The sequence below is a fragment of the Neoarius graeffei genome, chromosome 12 (assembly GCF_027579695.1).
Source record: "Neoarius graeffei isolate fNeoGra1 chromosome 12, fNeoGra1.pri, whole genome shotgun sequence".
In the NCBI taxonomy this organism is placed as follows: Eukaryota; Metazoa; Chordata; class Actinopteri; order Siluriformes; family Ariidae; genus Neoarius; species Neoarius graeffei.
The window spans coordinates 19655317-19682242 of record NC_083580.1 but is presented as its reverse complement, the minus strand read 5'-3'; the positions used below and the strand labels follow the sequence as shown (position 1 = coordinate 19682242).

Sequence of the window (26926 nt, the reverse complement as noted above, 5' to 3'; positions counted from 1 at the left end):
ACAAAATGTTCCTTCATGACTTCCTTGCAATAACACACACACACACACACACACACACACACACACACACACACACACACACACACATATATATGTATATGTATGAGGATACTTCAAAATGTTCTCAGCCTCACCGAACAAGAGGCATAACTCCCATTCTGGGGCATAACTGTATACTACAAAGCCTTATATCATTGTCCACAAAAACTCAAATGAAAGAAGGAATCAAAGAAGAAAGGAGACGAAAGCTTCGAGCTGGCATGCTGTTGCTCCAGGACAATGCGTCCGTCCACACAGCACAGGTGACAGTGGCAGAAGCAGCCAAATGTGGCTTAGAACTGTTGCCCCATGCACCTTACTCACCCGACCTGGCACCATCTGACTTCTATCTGTTTCCCAAACTGAAATCCCACTCGTGTGGTTGCCATTTTCAGAGTGATGATGAAGTCATCCATGCTGTTGGGGAGAATCTGGAGGCTCAAGATTTGACCTTCTTCCATGAAGGGATAGTGAAGCTTGAACATCAGTGGACCAAGTGCATTGAAATTAAAGGAGACTACATATGTTGAAAACCAATGCAAGAACAATCTTTCTACTGAACTTTTTGAAGTACCTTCATATTTCTACTAAAGTGGTCTTTAAATTTCTACATCCCAAAAAGTCCCATACTGCCGCTTTAAGGTTCATAGACACACTGAGAAGAACATAAATAAAAGCTATTCATTTTCCGTCTGATTTATTTATGTATTTCTTTATAATTTGGAACTTCACTTCAGGAGTCAGTGATGAGTCATTTAGGAATATGAATTGTTCAGAAGAGGTACTGTAAGTGAGAAACAAACAAGTCTTGTGGCCAAGGATATAGCCTACATATCTGTGTATATCTGTGCCATAGCATTATGTCTGTCCCAGTCTCTCTCTCTCTCTCTCTCTCTCTCTCTCTCTCTCTCTCTTTCACTCTCAGAGTTAATCCACTTAGCGTAGTTGTATTTGCTGAGCTCGACTGATTGTCCAGGTCTCCTCTACAGCCCAGCCCCAAGAGAGACAGTATAGCGCAGATGAAAGAGGAAAGGAGACTGAGATGCAAGATGAGAGAGATGTATTTCATTCAAATCACTTGAGCCTTTCAGTTTCATGGTTTTTTCCCCCCCACACAGCTAAACTCATGCACAAAGCCTAACACTAAAGCACTACTGTAGTTCTGACAAAATTTTCAACTACAGACAAGATGACAAGAAGAGGACTTTTTAATGGGGCATTCCAGGAAAATCTACACACACACACACACACACACACACACACACACACACACACACACACACACACACACACAGAGTATCTTTCAGTGATCAATAGTGAGCTGACAGCTCTCTCCCTTTGCGCTGTCATACCTAGCGGCCTGGAAAAAACCTCATCGATTCTCAACTCATAGATTGGATTTCTGTGTGTGTGTGTGTGTGTGTGTGTGTGTGTGTGCGTGCATTTGTTTTCGCATATGTTTGTGCTTTGAAACACACACACACACACACACACACACACACACACACACACACACACACACACACACACACACAATCCATACTTGTGCAGCATCTCACCTCAAGGCAGCTTTTTCACACCGTCTTTCACTGTGCATGTTTCCCACCTGCCATTATTACACTCTACTGAAGTATTTACACCTGACAAAGATCCATTTTAACTGTTTGGAAAAAAAAATTCCAGTTTGAAATTTGAATATTCCATTGGTCGAATATTTGTTTAATTTCTTCAACATTTGACACCCAGTGGTAAAATATATCACGTGTGTTAACAATATACTGTGTCACTAGCCGTCTCCTAATTCTTACTTCATTATGTCCTGCCTAGATTATTGCAACTCCCTTCTCATTGGCCTCCTTACTAAATCCCTTCAAAGACTACTATTGACTACTTTCACATTACCCATAATGCTTTGCGCATTATGGTTTAACCAAAATATAAACAAACTAAAACAGCACGGTGTCGCACACTGACAGTAATCTTTTGAATTTAAATCTCCCTAAAACCTTCAAAGAAGTGTTAAAACTGACTAAATCAAATCTTAAAGAAATCTTCAAAGCCTTTTCTGTGGACTTTGAGAAATCAATTGGTAAAAATCGCTTGTAACTATTGTATCGAACGCTTTGAACATCTTTACTTCGAGTGACAGTGAGTCAGCAGCCTTCTTCGTCTATCAACACCGGGGTTCCAACAATTACTAACCTGCACAAGTTAAAAGATCAGCAGAAGAGATTCGAAAAATCGACGGTGATCATAGAAGAATCCACAGTGAAATCGTTTTTGCTGGGTGCTGGTTATGACGAGAAAGCCGTAAAAAAATATAAAACGCTTCGTGCATGGGAACACAAGCAAAGAATTCACTCAGTCAAGTAAGTACTGTAAACAGCTGAATTGTCAAACTTATATTTTAAGTTAATTTTGATTTCCTTCACTACGATTTTCCTAGCGCTCATATGCTACCAGATTACAACAATCTTTGGGCTGTTAGAGGAAGCTGTTAGGATGACAGGGTCAAATACTACATTTGATCTACCTACAGAAACACTAATGCCGCTTTTCCACTACCAACGCGGCTGAGTTGGGCTGAGCCGTGCGGTGCTGAGTTGGGCTGAGTCGAGCTGAGCGGGGCTGTTGGAGTTGCATTTCGACTACAACCGCGCTGAACCGTGCTGGCTGGAAGTGGGTGGACACATTGGGTGGAGTTAGCGAAAGTGGGTGGACGTCACGTGATGTCGTTAGGCGGCGCAAACAGTGACATCAGTGACCTTTTAAGCGGTAGTCTCACGACCCGGATAGTAAACAATAAACATGGAGGACATGGAGTCGTTAGTGTTGCTGGTCTTGGTGCTGTGGCTTGTTGTCACCGACAACGGCAACAGATACTGGCAAGAGCGTATAGATGAGGCGAGGCGCATAAGGCTTCAGAAATTCTCGTAATTCGTAATTCTTCTTCTTCCGGGTTTACGGTGTTTATAGATCCCAGCGTGCTCGCGGGGCATGTGTGGGCGTATGAGGACACTCCTCCTCACCAATCAGTGCACAGGGGAGTGTCTCCTCACGCCCCTAGCCCCACTCGGCTTGGTTTGGCTCGCTTCAGCCCTACTCCAAAACCGTGCAAGTTTTGGGTGCTAAGCAGGGCTGAAGCGAGCTGAGTCGTGCTGCTCTGAGGTAGTCGAAACGCGAGCCGTGTCGGGCTGAAGTGAGCTGAAGCGAGCTGAAGTGAGCTGAAAAAGGGTAGTGGAAAAGGGCCATAAAAGGGGAAGTACATGTACCGGTAAGTTTACTTACACTGCATCATTTGCGCTTTGTTTTGGGAGTTGATCCTTCAATAAAGTCCTTTTCACTTCTTTGACTTGTCCTTGTTCTTTGGTTTTTGCACTTTTTATGGCTAAACACAAAGACAGAGGGGTTTTAGGCTTTGTGACTTGGATCATCAGACTTTACTCCATCACTGAAGTGTGTAGAACACAGTCGCATGTTGTCTGTCGGTGTAAAATTTTGACAGCGAATTCTGTCTAACCACGCTTTTTGACGTTTAGCCTCCTTAGGTATTCTGTAAAACTTTAAATCAGGAAAAGTCATTTTTCCCCATGTGAATTTGAAGAAATGACTGAGGTTATCTGACTTAGTAAATAAATACAGCGCCTGGCTACTCCCCAAGGTACAAAGCATTATGGGTAATGTGAAAGTAGTCAATGCATTCAGAACTCTGCAGTGAGACTCATTACCCATACCAAATGATCTACTCATATCACCCCCATTCTTTCTCAGCTTCAATGGCTTCCTGTTCTGTCCTAAATTAAGTATAAAATCCTTCTACTCACCTTCAAAGCCCTCAATAACCTTGCTCCTCCTCATATCCATGACCTTCTGACCCCTTACACTCCATCCTGCTTTCTCAGATCCTCTAGCCATAATCTCCTTGCTGCCCCCTTGCACCAGACTCTGGGTGTCAGGTCCTTCAGCACCATGGTCCCCAAGCTCTGGAATTCCCTCCCTCAACCCCTCCATGGCTGCTCTTCCCTTCCTTTCTTCAAATCACATCTCAGAACCTTTCTGTTTCATGAACACTTCTCCTCCTCCACCACTGTATAAACTTACCACTCTTTACCAACTTTTTTTTTTTTGTGTGTGTGTGTGTGTGTTCTGTTTTTTTTTTTCTTGACCTATGTAAAGTGATCTTCAGTTTGAGAAAGGCGTTATATAAATGTAACTTATTATTATTATTGGGGCGGCACGGTGGTGTAGTGGTTAGCACTGTCGCCTCACAGCAAGAAGGTCCTGGGTTCGAGTCCAGTAGCCACGGGAGCCTTTCTGTGTGGAGTTTGCATGTTTTCCCCGTGTCTGCATGGGTTTCCTCCGGGTGCTCCGGTTTCCCCCACAGTCCAAAGACATGCAGGTTAGGCTAATTGGTGGCTCTAAATTGACCGTAGGTGTGAATGTGAGTGTGAATGGTTGTTTGTCTCTATGTGTCAGCCCTGCGATGACCTGGTGACTTGTCCAGGGTGTACCCTGTCTCTCGCCCATAGTCAGCTGGGATAGGCTCCAGCTTGCCTGTGACCCTGTAGAACAGGATAAACGGCTACAGATAAAGGATGGATGGATTGGGGTGGCACGGTGGTGTAGTGGTTACTTACCACTGTCACCTCACAGCAAGAAGGTGCCCTTGAGCAAGGCACCTAATCCCAACTGCTCCCTGGGTGCTGTAGCATAGCTGCCCAGGCACGTGCACACATAGGGCTTTAGGGGTGCTTGAGCCCCTGCCCTTTTTGCCTCGATTTAAACATTGCCCTTTTAAAATAATAATAATAATAATCCTAATAATAAATAATACAGTCCTGTTAGAAGTTTAAAACAACAGCGGTACAAAAACTCCACGGCAATCTACCAATTTTCTTGTAGTACGGGGTCGTTGTGTGCGTTGAGCTGCCGCTTCTCTGTCCATTGCTGCTCCGCTCGAGTGCGGCCAGAGAGAGGGGGCGCGCGGACGGGAGTGAGAGGGAAGAAGCCGCTGCGCTGCCACAATGATAACAGAGGAGACGTGACAGTGAGGCAGCTTGAACATGTGAGTTATGGTCTAACAGTTAGCCCTTTCAAACTGTATGTACATGACATTTGGGCGTTTGTAGGGCTACTGACATTTGTGCGAGTAATTTAGTAATTTTAAAATGTACTCAGAAGCCTGTGCAAAGAAGAGAGGCTCTCTGATCTCCTTCTCCTCTCGATTGAAAAAGACATACCCATAAATCACAATGAGGTCATTAATATCTACAGGGACATGGCCCCCAGAAGGTTACTGCTTTAAGGCCCCTGGAATGTTAGGCTTCTACCTTATGAGAAGAAGGACTGATTATCATTTTGTCCATTACGCTATTTACTTATTTGTTCAAAGTTCAGGTTTCACTGTTCAATGTTACATCTTTAACAATAAAAAAGCCTAATAATGCACCAGTGTTTTATTGCTTTGCATGTCTCCCAAGCCTATGATAATGTGAGTGACAATTTTGCTGACACAAAAGAAATGGCAATTGCATATCACTTTCACCAACACAGGACACATAGCTAAGTACTTACCTTCCTATTAGTACGTTAATTTTAATTCTACATTTCCATATTTTGGAAAGGACTGGGAAAAAAAATCATGCACTTGCTGCCCTTTTTCTGACTTTGAGCCCCTGCCCCTCTATAATCCTGTGCACGTCCCTGTAGCTGCCTACTGCTCTGGGTATGTGTGTGTGCTCATTGCTCACTTGTGTGTGTTCACTGCTTCAGATGGGTTAAATGCAGAAGACGAATTTCACTGTGCTTGAGTGTGCATGTGACAGACAAAGGCAGCTTCTTTTTCTTCTTCTTCTTCTATCTCAGAGACTTTGACCATGGCATGGTTATTGGTGCCAGATGCTTTGATTTATCGAGTCCAGAATTATTACAATGTAGTCAGTCCAATCTCAGTATTTCTGCTACTGAAGACTTACCACAGTAAGAACATGTGTGTGTGGCCTGTAATGTGTGTGTGCAAAATATTATACCTGTGTTACACACACACACACACACACACACACACACACACACACACACACACACACACACAGAGGCATATGTAGGTCAGCTCTCAGATGGCTGTTTTGTGATGTCATTAAAACCTGTCACGTCATACGCGGACTGTGCTGGATCAGAAGTGTGCATTTCAACATGCTGGGATTTATCCGAGTCTCTAGACTACTTGTGAAGACTTGCTTAGAAACAAATACGGTATTTTGAAATGCACAGTATACTAAATATTGTGTGTGTGTGTGTGTGTGTGTGTGTGTGTGTGAGAATGCTTGAAAAATTGAATGTTTGTATCATTCATCAAAGCAACTTACAGTATCAGCATCTGAGAAATACACGTATTGTATAGAAATATACTGTGTGTGTGTGTCTGTGTGTGTGTGTGTGTGTGTGTGTGTGTGTGTGTGTGTGTGTGTGTGTGTGTTCATTCTTACAAAATGTAAGCTCAAGTGAAATGAGCTGTATCCTAATACTGAGATATAAAGCGTCTGTAAGCTTTAGAATGGCAATAAATCATTCAGGGGGAACTTGTTCTATATTCATAGATTTGATGCACACTCTAAAATATTGTGTTAAAAATATCTAAATATCTTGGCTTATCTCTATTAGAGACAGATGAAAACGCGCACACACACACACACACACACACACACACACACACACACAAACACAGTAATAAAATCCTTCCTACCAGCCGCAATAATAATATTCCTTGATTTTTTTCTGCATGTTATTAGCAAAAACTGGTGGAGGGTTTGGCCCTACTGTATATTACAATAACAGAAAGTTCTTGTGATAGTTCAGAATATGTTTTTTTTTTAACGAATCACAAATGCTGAAATTCTAGAACAGTGATGGTTTTGAAAAAGGAGTTTTTGAGCAACGAAACCAATGTCCAGTGATGTCACTGGCCAACAGAGTTTACATAGAATGGTGCATAAAAACAAAAATCATCCAGTGAGCAGAATTTCTGCAGATGGAAACACCTTGTTCGATGAAAGAGGCCATCGTCGTCGGCTGTTCATCGCTAGCAATGATGACTGCTTCATTAGGATGCACAAAAACGCAGATGGGCCGCTGGATAGTTGAAGATTATTCATTTTCCTAAAGTAATAATTGCATGATATCAGAATATTCCAGTTTTGATATATATTGGTCATGCTATTCTTTATGCAGTTTACTTTATATTTTCTGGGATTTTTTATTTTTTGTAACTAGACACAGGAAAGAAGGATAGCTTATGGCAGTATGAAAAGAACTCTCTAATGCTTGTGTCGCACACTGGCGTTTAAGCCTTGTGTATGTACAGTGTATCAGGATACGTGGCAGTAAGAAAGGAACGTCACAGCATCGCCAGCTTACGTAGCTAATACTCTAGGATGCGTAACACAATCTCCTTGTATGCCAGGGTGCGGCGTATTTTTAAGTCCACACTTAAAAATCTGTAGCACGTACGTAGCAGTTTTGATACATCACACATACGTCGTGTATGCCGTTACAACGAAAGCTACGCAGCAGTGATGCAGCAGGAACGTTGCTCGAACACCTATTACACCGTGCGAATGCTTTAGTTGACGTGTCTGATGAAGGTGGCTCTAGGGTTGGCTGGGTGGATGAGGCTGATGTCTTCCCTTGCCCTTCTTGGGTCCTGATTTCTTCGCTGGCTTGATGCTTTCTTGACTGTGACAAATGACAACGAACGCAGCGTGGGGCCCCCTTTTATATCCACCTGTGAATGCCGCAGATATGCCACAGGTACACAGCAGCAACGTCACACGTAAGAACGAAATCCCATGCCAACGAAAGCAATGAAATGGTTACACCGCAGCAACACATCATACGCCACGCATGCACCTCAGTATGCCATAACTTTAAGTCCCTTGAACCCCATACAAACCCCAGACACACCACAGGAACGCCACACATACGCTGTGTACCGTGCATCACAGGACTTTAATTTTGCACAAAATACGCCTCATTTCTTGGTGTTTGACCCACACGCCGCTTACGTGGCAAGATATGAGACAGCGTGACACAAACATAACTGATCAATTCACCCTTGGACTTTGTGTGTTTTTGTCTGTGGCTTGTCATTATATTCAATCATAAAGGACAGAAAACTAGACATCTGTATTGTATCTTTTTGTGTTAATACTTCTCATCTCATCTCATTATCTCTAGCCGCTTTATCCTGTTCTACAGGGTCGCAGGCGAGCTGGAGCCTATCCCAGCTGACTATGGGCGAAAGGCAGGGTACACCCTGGACAAGTCGCCAGGTCATCACAGGGCTGACACATAGACACAGACAACCATTCACACTCACATTCACACCTACGGTCAATTTAGAGTCACCAGTTAACCTAACCTGCATGTCTTTGGACTGTGGGGGAAACCGGAGCACCCGGAGGAAACCCACGCGGACACGGGGAGAACATGCAAACTCCACACAGAAAGGCCCTCACCGGCCACGGGGCTCGAACCCGGACCTTCTTGCTGTGAGGCGACAGCGCTAACCACTACACCACTGTGCCGCCCGTGTTAATACTTAAAGGTGTCAAATCAAAGCGTCTCATCTCATCTCATTATCTCTAGCCGCTTTATCCTTCTACAGGGTCGCAGGCAAGCTGGAGCCTATCCCAGCTGACTACGGCGAAAGGCGGGGTACACCCTGGACAAGTCGCCAGGTCATCACAGGGCTGACACATAGACACAGACAACCATTCACACTCACATTCACACCTACGGTCAATTTAGAGTCACCAGTTAACCTAACCTGCATGTCTTTGGACTGTGGGGGAAACCGGAGCACCCGAAGGAAACCCACGCGGACACGGGGAGAACATGCAAACTCCACACAGAAAGGCCCTCGCCGGCCACGGGGCTCGAACCCGGACCTTCTTGCTGTGAGGCGACAGCGCTAACCACTACACCACTGTGCCGCCCGTGTTAATACTTAAAGGTGTCAAATCAAAGCGTGTGGGATGAAAACCGGCCTGCTGCCTTATTTCACTTATTTCCTGTGAAAACTTATGGAAAATAATACTGAAACGGCCCGGGGTGTACTGCGACCCAGCATGTTCACATCAGAGCAGTGTTAGCATGATATAATGATCAACACCAAATTTCACTATGCATCATCATTTAAATGTGCACAACACTACTGACACCTAGTATTCTTCTTCTTTTTTCCCCCCAAAGTAACCAGTGGGATCACCTCTGTCCAAGAAACTTTGATTAGAGACAGACAGTTTTGGAGATTCAGACCCCGTTTACACGTAGCCGGGTATCTATAAAAATGGATATTTATTTATGCGGTTGCACCCATCATTTACACGTAAACGGAGGTTTCGAAAACGGCTGCTTTCGAAAACTCCGTTCAAAGTGGAGATTTGTGAAAACTCCATTTTCATGCCTGCGTGTAAATAGTGGAAAACGGAGTTTTCTCCGTGTTATGGGGAAAACGGTGTTTTAGCATTGTGATCTGACGGTCCCTCCTCCTTGGCTTTCAGATCTCTGGTTGGCTTTCTATTTGTTTGACATGTTTTTGACAGCCTTCCCTGGCTGTTTTTGAGCATTGTGTAAACGAAATTATTTTCTAGTACGGGGAGGAGAAGATACCCGTTTTCATAAATACCCGGCTACGTGTAAACGAAGTAATAGAAGATTTAGGACATACTTACTGCTCGCAGAGATAAGGTGTGTGATTTGGGATTATAATATTATACAGCTTTTATTATATGAAGGATAATAAACACTGAAGCTTAATCAAGCCCTTTCTCTTCTCTGAAAAAGTCAACTTAATCTTTATCTCGAATCAGGAGAAGCTACTGGGGTTTTAAAAATGCTTCTGCTAATCATGGTTTTTGTTGTTTTTTTTCCCCAAGCGCTAACACACTAACATACACACAGAATAAAGACTGTCTGCTGCATTCCTGCCTGGGTTAAATAAATCAGCGTAGCAAATGGGACGTTAGCTGCACATGTGAGACTCTACTTGGTACAGCAGAGAAGGCGGGATTAAAAAACGTTTGCGCTATAGTGAGCTGCGTGATTTTCACAGTACAGTTAGCTAACAGATATGCCCAGCAGGGTTGCCAGGGTTTTTTTTTATGGCAAATTTGTCCAGGTTTAAAACAAAGAATCAGAAATGTGTGCATGCAATGGTGACCTACTTTGCCCTACTGTTAAAACTTTTCCAGTGCCTGAACTTTCAGATCGTTTTTAGCAGTTTTTGAGATGAAGTTCAACTGGACACTTTGCTGAGATGTGGAAACCCTGCACACTAGGAACACTTAGCCAGAGAGCTAATGTTTAATTAGCTATGTTTAATTTTAATATGTTCTAATGTACAGCTATGGAGCTGTGGACATTTGTCCACTTTAGACATTCTACCATCTGTAGACTGTCATGAACCAGCTGATTCTCAAGTGCAAATGTCAAAAGTTTCACCATTTTTCATTGTGTCCTATAATGAATCAGTAGCATCCATATTAATCCATCCATCATCTGTAGCCACTTATCCTGTTCTACAGGGTCACAGGCAAGCTGGAGCCTATCCCAGCTGACTATGGGCGAGAGGCAGGGTACACCCTGGACAAGTCGCCAGACCATCGCAGGGCTGACACATACGGTAGAGACAAACAACCATTCACACTCACATTCACACCTATGGTCAATTTAGAGCCACCAATTAGCCTAACCTGCATGTCTTTAGGTTGTGGGGGAAATCGGAGCACCCAGAGGAAACCCACGCAGACACAGGGATTGGGAGGACATGCAAACTCCACACAGAAAGGCCCCCGTCAGCCACTGGGCTCGAACCCGGGACCTTCTTGCTGTAAGATGACAGTGCTAACCACTACACCACTGTGCTGCCGGGTCCACATTAATTGAATTTAAAATTGTGATCGGATTAGGGATGAGCTATAAACATCAAGAGCTATAAACTCTCATCTCATTATCTCTAGCTGCTTTATCCTGTTCTACAGGATAGCAGGCAAGCTGGAGCCTATCCCAGCTGACTACAGGCGAAAGGTGGGGTACACCCTGGACAAGTCGCCAGGTCATCACAGGGCTGACACATAGACACAGACAACCATTCACACTCACATTCACACCTACGGTCAATTTAGAGTCACCAGTTAACCTAACCTGCATGTCTTTGGACTGTGGGGGAAACCGGAGCACCCGGAGGAAACCCACGCGGACACGGGGAGAACATGCAAACTCTGCACAGAAAGGCCCTCGCCGGCCACGGGGCTCGAACCTGGACCTTCTTGCTGTGAGGAGACAGCGCTAACCACTACACCACCGTGCCGCCCGAGCTATAAACTGGACTACCCAAATAAACTGAAAGCAAAAAGTGACTAACTGATCTATATATACACAACTATAAACTGTTGTCATATTGTTTAGAATTAGTGGATAGGCTGATTATGTTGAAAAGTTTCATCTACGTGTATGCAGCTAATTTGGTAATCATAAGTGATTTTTTTTTTTTTTAAATTTCTGCTCAAAGTGATGTCATTTCCCCCAACGAAGACTCTGGATAGAGTTGAAAGCTTTGGTAAGCAAGCTTTTCATGCAGTACAAAGTATTTAAAAAAATCACTAATGATAGGCTGATTATTGAAGATATCTTGAATGGAACATCAAGAAAAAGTGCTACCCAGAAAAATGCAGCAGTGTGACCCATTGTCATTGTTTAAAAAAAAAAAGACTTTGTCATTGGTGATTTTTTTTTTTTTTTACTGTTGCATATACACAAACTGCTGAACATTTTAATGCTGGCTAAAACAGAAAGGTGTCAGTATTAACTTTTCCAGCAGTTTTTGCTACAGTAGGTCTTCTGTAGGATTGAACCATATGAATAGCCCATGACCCTGTTGCCGGTTTGCCAGTTGTCTTTCCTTGGACCACTTTTAGTAGGTACTAACCACTGCATACCAGGAACACCCCACAAGATGTGCCATTTTGGAGATGCTCAGACCGTCATCCAGCCATCATAATTTGGCTCTTGTCAAAGTCGCTCAGATCCTTATGCTTGCCCGTTTTTCCTGCTTCCAACACATCAACTTCAAGAACTGACTGTTCTCTCGCTGCCTAATATATCCCACCCCTTGACAGGTGCCATTGTAATGAGGTAATCAATGTTATTCACGTCACCTATCAGTGGTTTTAATGTTATGGCTGATCAGTGTATTTGATATTTTCAAAGAATTGATTAATCAGTGGGTGGCACGGCGGTGTAGTGGTTAGCACTGTGGCCTCATTGCAAGAAGGTCCTGGGTTTGAGCCCAGCGGCCGACGAGGGCTTTTCTGTGTGGATTTTGCATGTTCTCCCCGTGTCTGTGTGGGTTTCCTCCGGGTGCTCTGGTTTCCCCCAAAGACATGCAGGTTAGGCTAATTGGTGGCTCTAAATTGACCATAGCTGTGAATGTGAATGGTCGTTTGTCTCTATGTGTTAGCCCTGCGATGATATGGCAACTTGTCCAGGGTGTACCCTGCCTTTCATCCATAGTCAGCTGGGATAGGCTCCAGCTTGCCTGCGACCCTGTACAGGATAAGCGGCTACAGATAATGGATGGATGGATGATTAATTAGTATAATAAATGTTACATAGTCATTCACTAACACCCCATGTTCCGTTTTAAGAGCTTATATTCTTCTTCTTCTTTTCCCCCATAGCCAGCAAAGGCTGTAAGGGCACCACTGATGACATTTTAACAGTCCATCATTGGTGGCATTTAAACTTGGCGGTGCCCATCCCTCTCCAAGCTTGATCAATGGATAACTTAGAGTAGCCAATTAGTCTAACTGCATGTCTTTGGACTGTGGGGAAAACCGGAGGACCCAGAGGAAACCCACACAGACATGGGAGAACATGCAAACTCTACACAGAAAGGCCCTTCGTTGCCGTGAGGTTCAAACCCGGAATCTTCTTTCTGTGATGCTAACCACTGCACCACCATGCTGCCCTGAGCTTATATTATTGATCACCAAACATGCAAAAACTACCAAACATTTTTTAACTTGACCAGTAGGGTATGTAAGTCCTAGGTAATGCGAAACCGCATTTTTATGCATTTTGCAAATATATAACATATTAAATGTGGACTTTCTATATTAGTCCCTTTGAATTCATTTGTTTTTGAAGTGCAGTTCTGTATTATTGATGTAACCCATTTTACAGAGTCTGCATACTCTCCACCTTGCTGTACGGCAGCGAATCCTGGACCCTCTACTCCAGACAGGAAAGAATGTTGAACACTTTCCACCTGTGGAGTTTGCAGCGCATTCTTGGCATCGTTTGGACAGACTGAATCACAAACAATGAGGTTCTTGCTCGTGTCGACATCCCAAGTATCTTCATGATGCTCCAGCAGCGTCGCCTTCACTGGCTCAGCCATGTCCACCACATGCAGGATGGGAGGATCTCCAAGGACCTGCTGTACGACAAGTTGGCCACTGGAAAACATGCACAAGGACACCCCCACCTCCGCTTTAAAGACGTCTGCAAGTGCGACATGAAAGCGCCCAACATGAATGTTGAGAAGTGAGAGGAATTCAGCAGCAACCGCTGTCAATGGAGGCAAGAGCTGAGCAGAGGCCTCCAGAGAGGAGAAAAACTGAGACAGGCAGTGGAGGAAAAGTGTGCCAGGAGGAAGGCCAGCCATTTGGTGAGAGCTGGCACTGACACCACTTTCAAGTGCGCCCGCTGCAGCAGAGATTGCCACTCACATGTGGGTTTATATAGCCAATCAAGGCACTGTTCCAGCGCCAACTGAACAGACTTTCTGGATGCAAACCATGGTCTCCCGAGACTGACGGCAGCCATCATGATGTAACCCATAAGAATCTCTAGTATGGACTGACTTTTAATATTATGCTAAAGAAAATAGACCCTTTTTCAGTGTCAAGTGATCAAACAGTGCGCACGCAGCCTGGCAACGGAAGCAGTAAGCTTCCCAATTGATTCCGGGACAGACTAGCCTACTTATCAATCATTTAAACGTGGATATATACTGTTGTCAGCATCAACATGTCTGGTTGTTGCGTATACGGTTGTATGAATCGCTATTCCACCGGAGGACTAAAGTTTTATAGGATTCCTAAAGGATCACACCCATTTCAGAGCAACAGACGGCGGCTGTGGCTATATCAGGTAAGGTTATTTATCTACTGATTTTACTGGAAGCCTTGTTTACATTAGTGATTACCTGCATGGTGTAGAATAATAATCAAAAGCAGCTTAAGTTGTTGGATAAACTGACGTTAGCTTTGGCTAGTAGCACTAGCTGCTAGCTTGCTATGCAGCTAAAGTTTTATTAGATTTGCCCATTAGCTTGCTAGGCAAAACAAATGTGTTTGTGTTTTACAGGCGAGATGTCATTGGACTCCAGTAGTCCTGATTTTGTGCCATCTGTGTTTACATACACAAAACAAAGCCAGAACCCAGGTGGAAAGATGGACAGGTAGGATTAGAGTTGCTCTTCTCAGTCGTTTTTTGTTTTGTTTGTTTTCCTCTGTTGCATAAGTCAAGCCTGTCAACCGGTAACGTAACGTTAGATCTAGCTTTGCTGCTCCACCTTGTTAAGTCGGTGCTACATTGTTTTGGTGTCTACATCTGCTGTTTTGCATTTTTTATTATGTCCTCATTCCAGTCCACACGTTTAATTGCCTGCAGCCACAGCTGCTGTCTGTTGCTCTGAAATGGGTGTGATCCTTTAGGAATCCTATAAAACTTCAGTCCGCCGGTGGAATAGCGATTCGTACAACCGTATACGCAACAACCAGACATGTTGATGCTGACAACAGTATATATCCACGTTTAAATGATTGATAAGTAGGCTAGTCTGTCCCAGAATCAATTGGGAAGCTTACTGCTTCTGTTGCCAGGGTGCGTGCGCAACTGTTTGATCACATGACGCTGAAAAAGGGTCTATTAAATATGTATATATGTCCGGCCACTGAATATTTGGCCACTTTCTAACATCGTCAACCCACTCATTGATAGAACACGGATCCGGGAGTCTAACACCATTTGCCAAAGTTAACTTATTAAGGTAACTTTCACGGTCTTTTGTTGATAATCCCCTTGCATAGCTTGACAGGCTGTTTAACTCCGCCATACTTCCATTGCCAAGCTGCGCGCGCAACCGTTTTTGTTTACAAACAGAAAAAGGGTCTATATTAATGTACAATTTATGGCCATTCAAAGGCATTCAAAAGTACTAATGTTGTCTGGTAAGAAATTGACTTCGATGACCTTGTACTAGATTCCAAAATTGTTTGTTATTTATTTTGCATGACTAAATTCTTTCCTAAAATGCTTTGACACCTCTTACAATTTTTTAAAATTAGTATTTCATTGAGTATCAGTGGGTAAGAGACATGACAGAATTCTTCTTACCTAGCAGGCACCTCTATGTTGGAGATAGCGTAGAAGTACTTCAGCAGGTTGTCCCTCTGCACGTATGTTCCTCCAAGTGCTGGCTTGAGCAGACGCAGACGCAGGTCAGTGAAGGTAAAGAAGTCACGCAAGCCCTTGTTGCTCTCAAAACGAGCTCGTAGACTGTCCATGTCATGCAGCCTGTGCCCAGCAAAGATGGTGAAGCGGGTCCGTGTTTCAAAACGCACTACCTTATCACCTTTGGCACCCACCCAGCGTGAATATAGTTCGGTGCAGATGACGCGTGTTGCATTGGATGCTGTGAGGTCACGTGCCTGCTGTGGCACCATTCTGAATATCTCCAGGCAGTCATCAGCATAGAACTGGTATGGCTGCCATGTGTGCCCGTAATCCAGTGACTTCTCCAGCGCCATGGCCGTAGGCCGACCATACTCAAACGTTATCTCAATATCATCAGTCAGCTCCAGGCTCTTGTTCCATGACAGTGTGATGTTGGCTAGCAACGGTTCAGGGTAGCGGCGCCACGTCTGAGTCTGCCAGTACGTGACAAGGCCGCCACGCTCACGGTCCTGCATTAACTGGGGAGGATGTGCCAGGTCTGGGTTGGACGCATCACATTCATCACTGCACAGGTATGGGTTCTCCTGAAGAATATATAGAATAGAGAAAAATTTGGTTGCTACATAAATATGTTGCACATTTTTGTTAGGTATATAGTTCTCTCATAAAGCAGGCATAGTGATGAGCAATACAAATGTACCTTCTACCATTTAGAGTACCAGTCAAAAGTTTGGACACACCTACTCATTCGTAGATTTTTCTGTATTTGGACTATTTTCTACATTGTAGAACAATATTGAAGACATTAAAACTATGAAATAACATATGGAACATAGATGGAATTATGTGGTAATAAAAAGTGTAAAAAAAAATATGTTCGATATTTTAGATTCTTCAAAGTAACCAGCATTTACCTTGATGACACTTTGCATGCTATTGGCATTATCTTAACCAGCTTCACGAGGTAGTTACCTGGAATGCTTTTCAATTAACAGGTGTGCCTCGTCAAAAGTTAATTAACAGTTATTAAACAAAATCGAGTCGTACATGAGCTGATAGCTGACGAGGCATGTAGCACCAAGTCGGCTATAAACCATGTACAACAAGATTGAGTGGAATAACTATCTTATTCTATCCACATTCACGGGATTTTGAGAAACAGAGCATTTTTATTTTTTAGCAAATTCGATAAATAAAAATTTTATACAAAACGTCCAACAAAATCATTTCTGCTTAGAATGTAAACAAACCAGCGAAATGACAGTAGCAATTTATGAAAAATGCTATTATAATAATTCTTGAAAAATAAAAAAAAGATACATTTTACCATCAAATACTTTTATTCTATATTTTGTTGCATTTTTATTTTTTTATTTTTTGGGGTTTTGTTTTCAAGTAGAGTTTTTATTTTGTTCAGCAACACGCTCCGCCATTTTGTTTTTCTCTACTCACGGTATATGAGCTGATAGCCTAGTAGTGGAGTAGCCAATCAGAGCACACAATTGCTCATATCCAGTGAACGTGGATAGAATAATTAGTGATATTTATTACCTTCTTAAAGGTGTCATTCCACGACAAACCGTCTAATACTTGCTCTTTTTGAAATACCATAGGTCACTCCGAGTTGCATATGCATGCTGCACGTGAAAATGTTCTTCTACCCCATTCTCTGTATTAGCCTATGAAAGAAAATGTGACCCCTCACCGAATCCAGGGATGCATGTCGGCCGAAACGAATCCGAGATAATCGCAAAAGAAGCTTTTTTTTTTTTAATTTGTGATTTTTGTTTTTTTCCATGATGTGCAAGTTGAGATCTTGAAGAATGCAATCAGTATTTCAGATAATAGATTGTTTTGTTGGAAAAGCATACATTTTTTGTTGCAAATTGTCTCGTTTTTGTCAGGACTGTAGCCTGATGGGGGGTGTGGGTAAATTACCATATGGGCCATTCACATGATGATTTAAGTCTTTTGTTTTTTTTTTCGCGAATCAGCTGTATGATACGAGCTGAGCTCGTGGCTACTTAAGCTGCATACAGGTGTGTAATTTCACTATGGAATGAGCAAGCTAAACAGAGCGCAGAGGAGCTGAAACACCGCGAAGCAAACAGACACGGTATTTACATCGGAGATGACCATTTCTAGCAAAAAAAATGCAACCTCGTTTTCCAGATTGAATGGAATACTTGAATGATTGGATGATACACAGACCGTTCTAGGACTACTTTCCATCGGAGGCATTGATGTGTGCAAGGCGACGTTTCTCTTTCTGATGGGGTAAGTTTATTAATCTAAGGCTGTGTGGTTATTTTTGCATGTAACGGAGAGTGTTGTGGTTTGGTTAAGCCTAGGTCACAACCGGACGTACGATTTTTTGGCCGTGCGATTTTTGGCATTTCCCAAATCGCTGCGGTTTTTTTTGTTCATGGAGAAAGACACGCGTTGGCCGTAAGTTTGTCTTGCAATCTGAAAAAAACGTAAGCGCCCGTAGAGTTTGTTTGACATGACAACGAACCTCTGCGGCCGGTCTACGGCTCGAAAATCAGCATGTCACATGCGCGCTCTCGTGCGTTTCACGCGCGCCCTCCATGCGTTTCTTGTGTTTTTTGCATGTAGACCGGCCATAGGAGCACGTATGGCCGGTTGTGACCGAGGCTTTACATGAAACTAGCATTGTGTTAGTTGTGTTATCATCGTGCTATCTTTCTATCTTACGGTGTGAGTAATTTTTCAACCACAAAACGCTAAAGTATACTTTAGGACTTATTTTTGTACTTCATAATTGTTTTGGGCATATTTTGCATGGAAGGAAAATTGACGTGGTGATCTTTGTTTACATGAAAGTAGCATCGTGCTAGCTCGTAGGGGGTAGAGCTTTCCTTAATGTCATGCAAATGAGCACCATTATGTGCCCGCCCTACACCCAGAGTAGCTGACATGGAAAACTTTGAGGGCGATTTTCTCCCTTTTCTGTTTTAAGAGGTATACACTTTCAAAAGGCCACACATTCTTCAAATATTGTCAGATCTCCACATGGAAGGCATCATTGGAAAGCTTAGAAACTGTACTTTCTGAATCTGTCAATAACTCAAAATGCCCCCGGGCGGACATGTGTCCCTGGATTCCGTTATCTGACACAAACAGACGGAAAAACGAGCGAATCAGAAAAAGCCCTACAAACTTACATCACTTCGAAAATTAGTAGTCATGGCCTCGCCCATAACCCACTGGAGGGAGCGTCACAGTGCTGTTAGCCAATCAGAAGGGATATGTTTACATGTCATAAATATTCATGAGTAAGAGCTGAAATCCTGTTGTTCTCTCCCCACCCACTCCTCCACCAAACTAGAACAGCCTGAAACAGGAGCACCACAGCATTTTTTTCACCAAAACCGGCTCACAGGGCATTCATTCATACTAGAGACCACCGCACAATTAATGAAAAAACGATGCAGTGACACCTTTAATGCATTTGAGATCAAATAGTAAATAGTAGCAATACAGTAAATAGCTCTATTCAACAACTGTATTAATCCATATTATGTCAAGAACCGCTCAACTAAGTAAAGAGAAACAATATCCATCATTACTTTAAGACATTGTCATTTAATTAATAAAAAATAAAGAAAAGCCATTGAATTACAAGGTGTGTCGAAAATTTTGACTGGCATTGTATGTATTTCCTTTCCTGTTAATTATGTTATAATTTATGATAAATTATGTTAATTTGACCAATAAGCATGAAGTTCTTTGTTTACTTCGAAAGAAGGTACTCTGTTCCACCACCACAGAATAAACATTATTTGCTGTGCGGGCAGTCTTTGTGATACGGAGAAAGCAGACACACACAACCACTATTCTTGATTTCTTAACTAACTAGTAGATTTTCTCACCATCAGTGTCATTTTCATGCAAGTATGTGCAAAGTTAATTATTATTATTAATAACATGACAGTAAACAATAATCTTAATGAAAGGTTGTGCAGTGACAATTACCTCCTTATATTTGACACACTCAATACTGTAATGGTACTGAAAATCATGACAAGAGATTAGGCAATTAGCGGCATACATGTATGAAAATACACTATTGCTATGATTAGTTAAGCCCAGAAAGTGCCGTCTGTGGCTTTGTGGTTCTTGCAGTAGCTGTTCTGGGCTGTGCTGCCTCTTGGGCTTTATGTGACTTGCTCGGAGCTTGTGCTCCTTCCTTTCATTATAAGGGACAAGTGTGCCTCATTAGGGGAGGACATGGCCTTTTTAAAACAGAAGTCGCTGGTCATGTGGGAGAAAGAGAACATGACTCAAGGCTGGATCTAAGCTGAACAGCTCTAATCTCGGAGTTAAGGGTATTTTAGGTTGTAATTATGCTTTTGTTTGCACAGTGAGTAAATAAAACATAAAACGTCACCAATGTCAGTTGCACTAGTTTCTAAAAGTGTGTGTGTGTGTAGAATATACAGCATGTACATTAGATTGTAAATTAGAGAAAGAATAAGGCTTTGTGTGCATGTGAATGTGTATAATTCATTGTTTGTTTAGATTGTCATGCACACAAATTATCGCAATTACTTTTCTTTTAATCTGAAAATGTGACAAGTTGAAGACTTGTGAAAAGGCACAAATGGTTAGAATCAAACTGAGGCTTCGAAGGCTTTATTCCTACTAACTACAAAACCTCTAAGGCTTTAACAACCATACTGGATCATTAATAACCCAATTACTGTTGGTGGAATAAGAAGACCCTGTGTCCGAAATCACTCCCTACTCACTATATAGTGAGTTTGCCATTTTGTAGTGCTGTCCGATTGTATAGTGAGAATTATTACACCCTATATAGTGCATTCAAAGTATCCAACAATGCATCATGAAAGTAGTGTACAACCGATGGTCACTAACCAAGTAATATATACACCATCATGCATTGTGGTCACGCTGAAAGAAATCAAAAGCCTTAAATTTGATTTCATAAAAGGCAGCGGCAAAGAAGAAAGTATTCAGCCTTGATTTAAAAGAACTGAAAGATGCAGCAGACACAAAGTACTTTGTATTTATTAATGTGGGAAATGCGCTCAGTAAAATATGTATTTATCACAAAAATACATGCATTTATTATTTTGAAAACCCACCAGCCAACTGATCTGGCATGTTTTAACTGTGTGACTGTAAGTAATAACAGTGCGATGGACTAGTGTCTGAAAGTGTTTTTTTTTCTTTCTCATTTGATCAGTGGGCTCACTATATAGTCCTCCAATATAGTAATTCCCTATGTATATAGTGAGTAGGGAGTAGTGAACGAGTGAGTGATTTCGGACACAGGGAATATTCAATGGATGGGCAATGGATACTTACATTTGACCTGATGGTGATATAATTATCAGGACTCGTGTCTAGTTTTAGTCAATAGTAAAAATAATAATAACATAATCAGGCAGTAATCAGTATTGAATTTTCCTGTTCTTGCCAGCTAACATTATGAAATACCACTGGATTGGTTTATTGTTACAACATGAATCCGAGAGTACAGACGTGCCAGAGCTCACAAAATGTCACAAATAATTTACTGTTAATTGACTGTCACTTGACATGTTATGCATTTTTGAGCTTAAAACTTTTTGATTGCCAGGATTTTTTTCTCTCTCTCAAAGAAACACTAATTTTTTCAGCTAAAAACACACTTGAATGTGTGTGTAGAGCACATGCATCTAATGATATATCCTGTGTGTGTAGAGCACAGACACCTAATGATATATCCTGTTACCGTAATCATTAGGGGTACGCTTTGTTGTTGTTGTTGTTGCTGCTGCTGCTATTTTCACACCATTATTTTAATGGATTTTTCATATTTGATAGCTGAAGTCTGTCCTTACATGTTTATTTCAGCAGAGTTTGATTTGCTTTGGGCAAAAAGCTGTCAAGTGCTTTCATCTTTTGAAGAGGCACTTCTGTTTCTTATTGACACACACTGAATCTTGTTAACTGATCACTCTACTCTCTACCATTCTGTATTTCATTTCCATAAACCACTGTTTATGTTCCACTGTTTGCCAAACTGAAAATCTTGTAGGTGTATTTCACATTGTGTGCACATACAGTAGTTAATTATTTGGCAATATAAACTTTATGAATTTATGGTGATATTCTGTTAAGTATAGAATAGTATAGCATAATATCACATTGTATAGTATAGTTTATATCCCTCATCAAAAAATTCCCATGCAGGGATTGGCCAAGGATGCTCATGTGACAAAATAGTTCCACCATTGATTAAGCAATGTATCTCGTGACATCAAAAATTAAAAAAATAGATATGGTGTGAGTCAGTCATGGTATATCTTGGATATACCATGAACTGACATCACAATTACAAACTATATGGCTGGCTCGAGTCACAGCTGTGGCTCCATAGGCATTTCTGTGTGCATAGATCTACATATCATGATCTTGCCTAGCAAGGCAGGCGATAGCATGGTACATTGCACATGCGCAGGTCAAAGGTTGCTCTGACATGAACAACAAGCATCCAGTGAGTTTATGCCGAGATTGAGTCTTAACACTTTTAGTTTGGAATTTTTTGATGAGGGATATACCGGTAAATCAAATATACCATGCACTGAGAGGCTCCGGTAATTATGGATTCACCTCTGAGAATCCATAATTTCAACTGGAGCCTCTCAGTGCATGGTATATTTGATTAATAATCTCATCTCATTATCTCTAGCTGCTTTATCCTGTTCCACAGGGTCACAGGCAAGCTGGAGCCTATCCCAGCTGACTACGGGCGAAAGGCCGGGTACACCCTGGACAAATCGCCAGGTCATCACAGGGCTGACACATAGACAACCATTCACATTCACACCTATGGTCAATTTAGAGTCACCAGTTAACCTAACCTGCATGTCTTTGGACTGTGGGGGAAACCAGAGCACCCGGAGGAAACCCACGCGGACACGGGGAGAACATGCAAACTCCACACAGAAAGGCCCTCGCTGACCATGGGGCTCGAACCTGGACCTTCTTGCTATGAGGCGACAGCGCTAACCACTACGCCACCATGCTGCCTTGCTTAATAATATAGTATAGAATAGAAGAGAAGCCTTTATTTGTCATACGCACACTCAAGCACAGTGAAATTCGTCCTCTGCATTTAACCCATCTGAAGCAGTGAACACACACACGAGTGAGCAGTGAGTAAACACACATACCCAGATCAATGGGCAGCTATGCTACAGCGCCCGGGGAGCAGTTAGGGGTTTAGGTGCCTTGCTCAAGGGCATTTCAGCCCAAGGCCACCCCCATGTTTACCTCACCACCTGTCTTTGGACTGTGGGGGAAACCTGAGCATCTGGAGGAAACCCACGCAGACACGGGGAGAACATGCAAACTCTACACAAAAAGGCCCCATCGGCCGCTGGGCTTGAACCCAGAACCTTCTTGCTGTGAGGTAACAGTGCTAACCACTACACCACCGTGCTGCCTAGGAATAGGCTTTCCTATAGTACAAAATTGTAAATTAACCATAGCATTAAGAACGCTTAACATCTGTGGGGAAAACACCCCACACAGAAAACATACACTGCCATTTATTTATTTGTTTGTGTGTTCATGTATGTATGTATGTATGTATGTATGTATGTATGTATGTATTAGAGTTTAAACACTATTGACCATAAAATAAGGAACACACTTCAACAAACACCACTCCATCAAATACTGAAATCTTTGTATTTAGTGACTAATTCATTGTACACTCTCAAACTCGATTGGGACTCTAAATGTGTGCTGTGCGAAATCCTTTGGTGAATCAGTTACTGTAAGACTGTAAGCTCAATAACAATGAAGTTGAAATGAATCTAATCCAATCTTCTGTAAGCCTAAACCTGAGTTACAGTATACTGCATACAAATGCAAATCAGAAAAAGTAGGGACGGTATGGAAAATGCAAATAAAAAAGAAAGCATTGATTTCTAAATTTACTTTGATTTGTATTTCATTGCAGACAGTATGAACCCAAGACATTTCATGTTTTATCCGGTCAACTTCATTTCATTTGTTAATATACATCCATTCCTGCGTTTCAGGCCTGCAACATGTTCTGAAAAAGTTGGGATGGGGCAATTTAGGGCTAGTAACGAGGTAAAACAATTAAATAATGATATGATTTGAAACAGGCGGCACGGTGGTGTAGTGGTTAGCGCTGTCGCCTCACAGCAAGAAGGTCCGGGTTTGAGCCCCGTGGCCGGCGAGGGCCTTTCTGTGTGGAGTTTGCATGTTCTCCCCGTGTCCGCGTGGGTTTCCTATGGGTGCTCCGGTTTCCCCCACAGTCCAAAGACATGCAGGTTAGGTTAACTGGTGACTCTAAATTGACCGTAGGTGTGAGTGTGAATGGTTGTCTGTGTCTATGTGTCAGCCCTGTGATGACCTGGTGACTTGTCCAGGGTGTACCCTGCCTTTCGCACGTAGTCAGCTGGGATAGGCTCCAGCTTGCCTGCGACCTTGTAGAACAGGATAAAGCGGCTAGAGATAATGAGATGAGATGAGATTTGAAACAGGGCGGCATGGTGGTGTAGTGGTTAGCGCTGTCGCCTCACAGCAAGAAGGTCCAGGTTCGAGCCCCGTGGCCGGCGAGGGCCTTTCTGTGTGGAGTTTGCATGTTCTCCCCGTGTCCGCGTGGGTTTCCTCCGGGTGCTCCGGTTTCCCCCACAGTCCAAAGACATGCAGGTTAGGTTAACTGGTGACTCTAAATTGACCGTGAGTGTGAATGGTTGTCTGTGTCTATGTGTCAGCCCTGCGATGACCTGGCGACTTGTCCAGGGTGTACCCCGCCTTTCGCCCGTAGTCAGCTGGGATAGGCTCCAGCTTGCCTGCGACCCTGTAGAACAGGATAAAGCGGCTAGAGATAATGAGATGAGATGATTTGAAACAGGTGATGTCAACAGGTGATTGTAATCATGATTTGGTACAAAATCAGTATCCAGGAAAGGCTTAGTCTTTGAGGAGCAAAGATGGGCTGAGGATCTCCAGTTTGTCAACAAATGGATGAGAAAATTATTGAAGTGTTTAAAAACAATGTTCTTCAAAGAAAGAAAGAAAGGAAGGCATTTGGGTATTTCATCATCTATGGTGGATATCATTAAATGATTCAAGGAATCTGGAGGAATTTCAATGCATAAAGGGCAAGTGCGCAAGCCTGAACTGAACTCCTACGATCTCCGATCCCTCAGGCAGCACTGCATGAAGAGCCATCATTCATCCATATGGGCTCGGGATTACTTTGGCAAACCTTTGTGAAGCACTACAATATGGAGGTACAGCTACAAATGCCAGTTAAACCTTTTACTGTGCAAAACGGAAGCCTTATGCTAACGGTGTCCAGAATGCTGTCGACTTCTCTGGGCTCAGAGGCATCTGGGATGGACCATCACACAGTGGAAATATGTATTGTGGTCAGATGAATCAGTATTCCAGGTCTTTTTTGGAAGAAATGGACTCCGCATGCTCCGGACCAAAGACAAAAATGACCATCCAGATTGTTACCAGCAATAAGTCCAAAAGCCAGGGTCTGTCATGGTATGGGGTCATATCAGTGCTCTTGTAAAAGTAGCTTACACTTTTGTGATGGAGCATTAATGCAGAAAAGTACATTGAGATTTTGGAGCAACATATGCTACCTTCAAGATGATATCTTCTCCAGGGATATTTCAACAAGACAATGCAAAACCACATTCTACACACATGACAAAGGCATGGCTGTGGAAGAAGAGGGTGCCTGTGCCCTCGGTCCCCAATAGAGAATGTGTGGCGAATTTTGAAACAAAAAATACGATAATGAGGACAACCTCAAACTGTTGCACACCTTAAGACCTGTTTGCAGGAAGAATGAGACAAAATAACACCTGAAACACTTCATCACTTGGTGTCTTCAGTCCCTAAACATCTGTTAAGTGTTGTGAGAAGGAATGGCAATATTATAACGTGATAAATGCTTTACCGTTCCAACTTTTTTTGAAGTATGTTGCAAGAATCAAGATTGAAATGTGTTAATTATGACAAAACAATAAACTTCATGAAGTAAAACATTGAATAAGGTGTTCTATTGTTTTGTGTGCAATACAGGCCAAAGATTATTTACAAACCATTGCTTTTAGTATTAATGCCAATTTCAATATACCATCCCAACTTTTTCTGATTTTCTTATGTTTTTCGGCAAATCCATATTCTGGAGCAAAATATTTGACTATTTGGATATTTATTCACTGGATATGTATTGTGTTTTGAAGTTTTGGATTCAGATATTCATTGTTGTTGTTGTTGTTGTTGTTTTTGCTGAATGTAATTCAGGGCGAAAAGCAAAACAGATTTTGTCAACGCATTCTTTTCCTATATTTATACTTTTTAATTGCACTTTTAAAATGCAGAAATACAAGGTGCTGTCAAAAAGTTCTAATCATGGGCATGCAACAGTAGCGAGCAGGCAGTATCCTGTGTAACGTGCCACTGTCAACATCAGGACCTGTGTTACATGTGTTTTTGTGACAACACGCATGCACATATTTGTGATTTATCTCAAACTTGGACAGAGAGAGAACATCAAATTCCGTGTCAAACTCAGGAACCCATGGTGGCACAATAAGCCTGAAAAAAATCACCTGAATGCTGTAAGTAGTAGGCTATTGTTTGATGGTGTAAAAAACTGAGACCACAATAGCTAGCAAACTTAACTTAGCTCATATCCATCATTTAAACAGTACCATTACACATGATAAAAACGTACCTTGGAAATTAGTTGCCAACGACTGATCCAAATAGTTAACATAAAACATAAGAAGTAATGTGGGAACATTTGGAGCTAAAACAATTATTAGCATAAAAAACATAGAGTAGCCCAGCCTAGTATACTAGTATGGAGCTAATCTGCTGTTTCTGTGCTTCTGTTTTACAGCACTTTGTCATATGTTGTCTTGGATTCGGAGGAATTACAAACATGCATTAAACACACCAAACCTTTTGGAAAATCTCATCTCATTAAATCTAGCCGCTTTATCCTGTTCTACAGGGTCACAAGCAAGCTGGAGCCTATCCCAGCTGACTACGGGCGAAAGGCGGGGTACACCCTGGACAAGTCGCCAGGTCATCACAGGGCTGACACATAGACACAGACAACCATTCACACTCACATTCACACCTACGGTCAATTTAGAGTCACCAGTTAACCTAACCTGCATGTCTTTGGACTGTGGGGGAAACCGGAGCACCCGTAGGAGACCCACGCGGACACGGGGAGAACATGCAAACTCCACACAGAAAGGCCCTCGCCGGCCACGGGGCTCGAACCTGGACCTTCTTGCTGTGAGGCGACAGCGCT

At 42.5% G+C, this 26926-nt stretch overlaps 1 protein-coding gene across 1 annotated transcript in view; it reads right to left on the bottom strand.

Annotated features, from left to right (window-relative positions):
• ntng2b (netrin g2b) overlaps window positions 1–26926 on the bottom strand; it is a 196202-nt gene that overhangs the window by 102048 nt on the left and 67228 nt on the right. The window contains exon 2 of the mRNA XM_060935624.1: window positions 15502–16145. Within this exon, the coding sequence (XP_060791607.1) occupies window positions 15502–16145 (644 nt within the window). The remainder of the gene's footprint in view (window positions 1–15501; window positions 16146–26926) is intronic.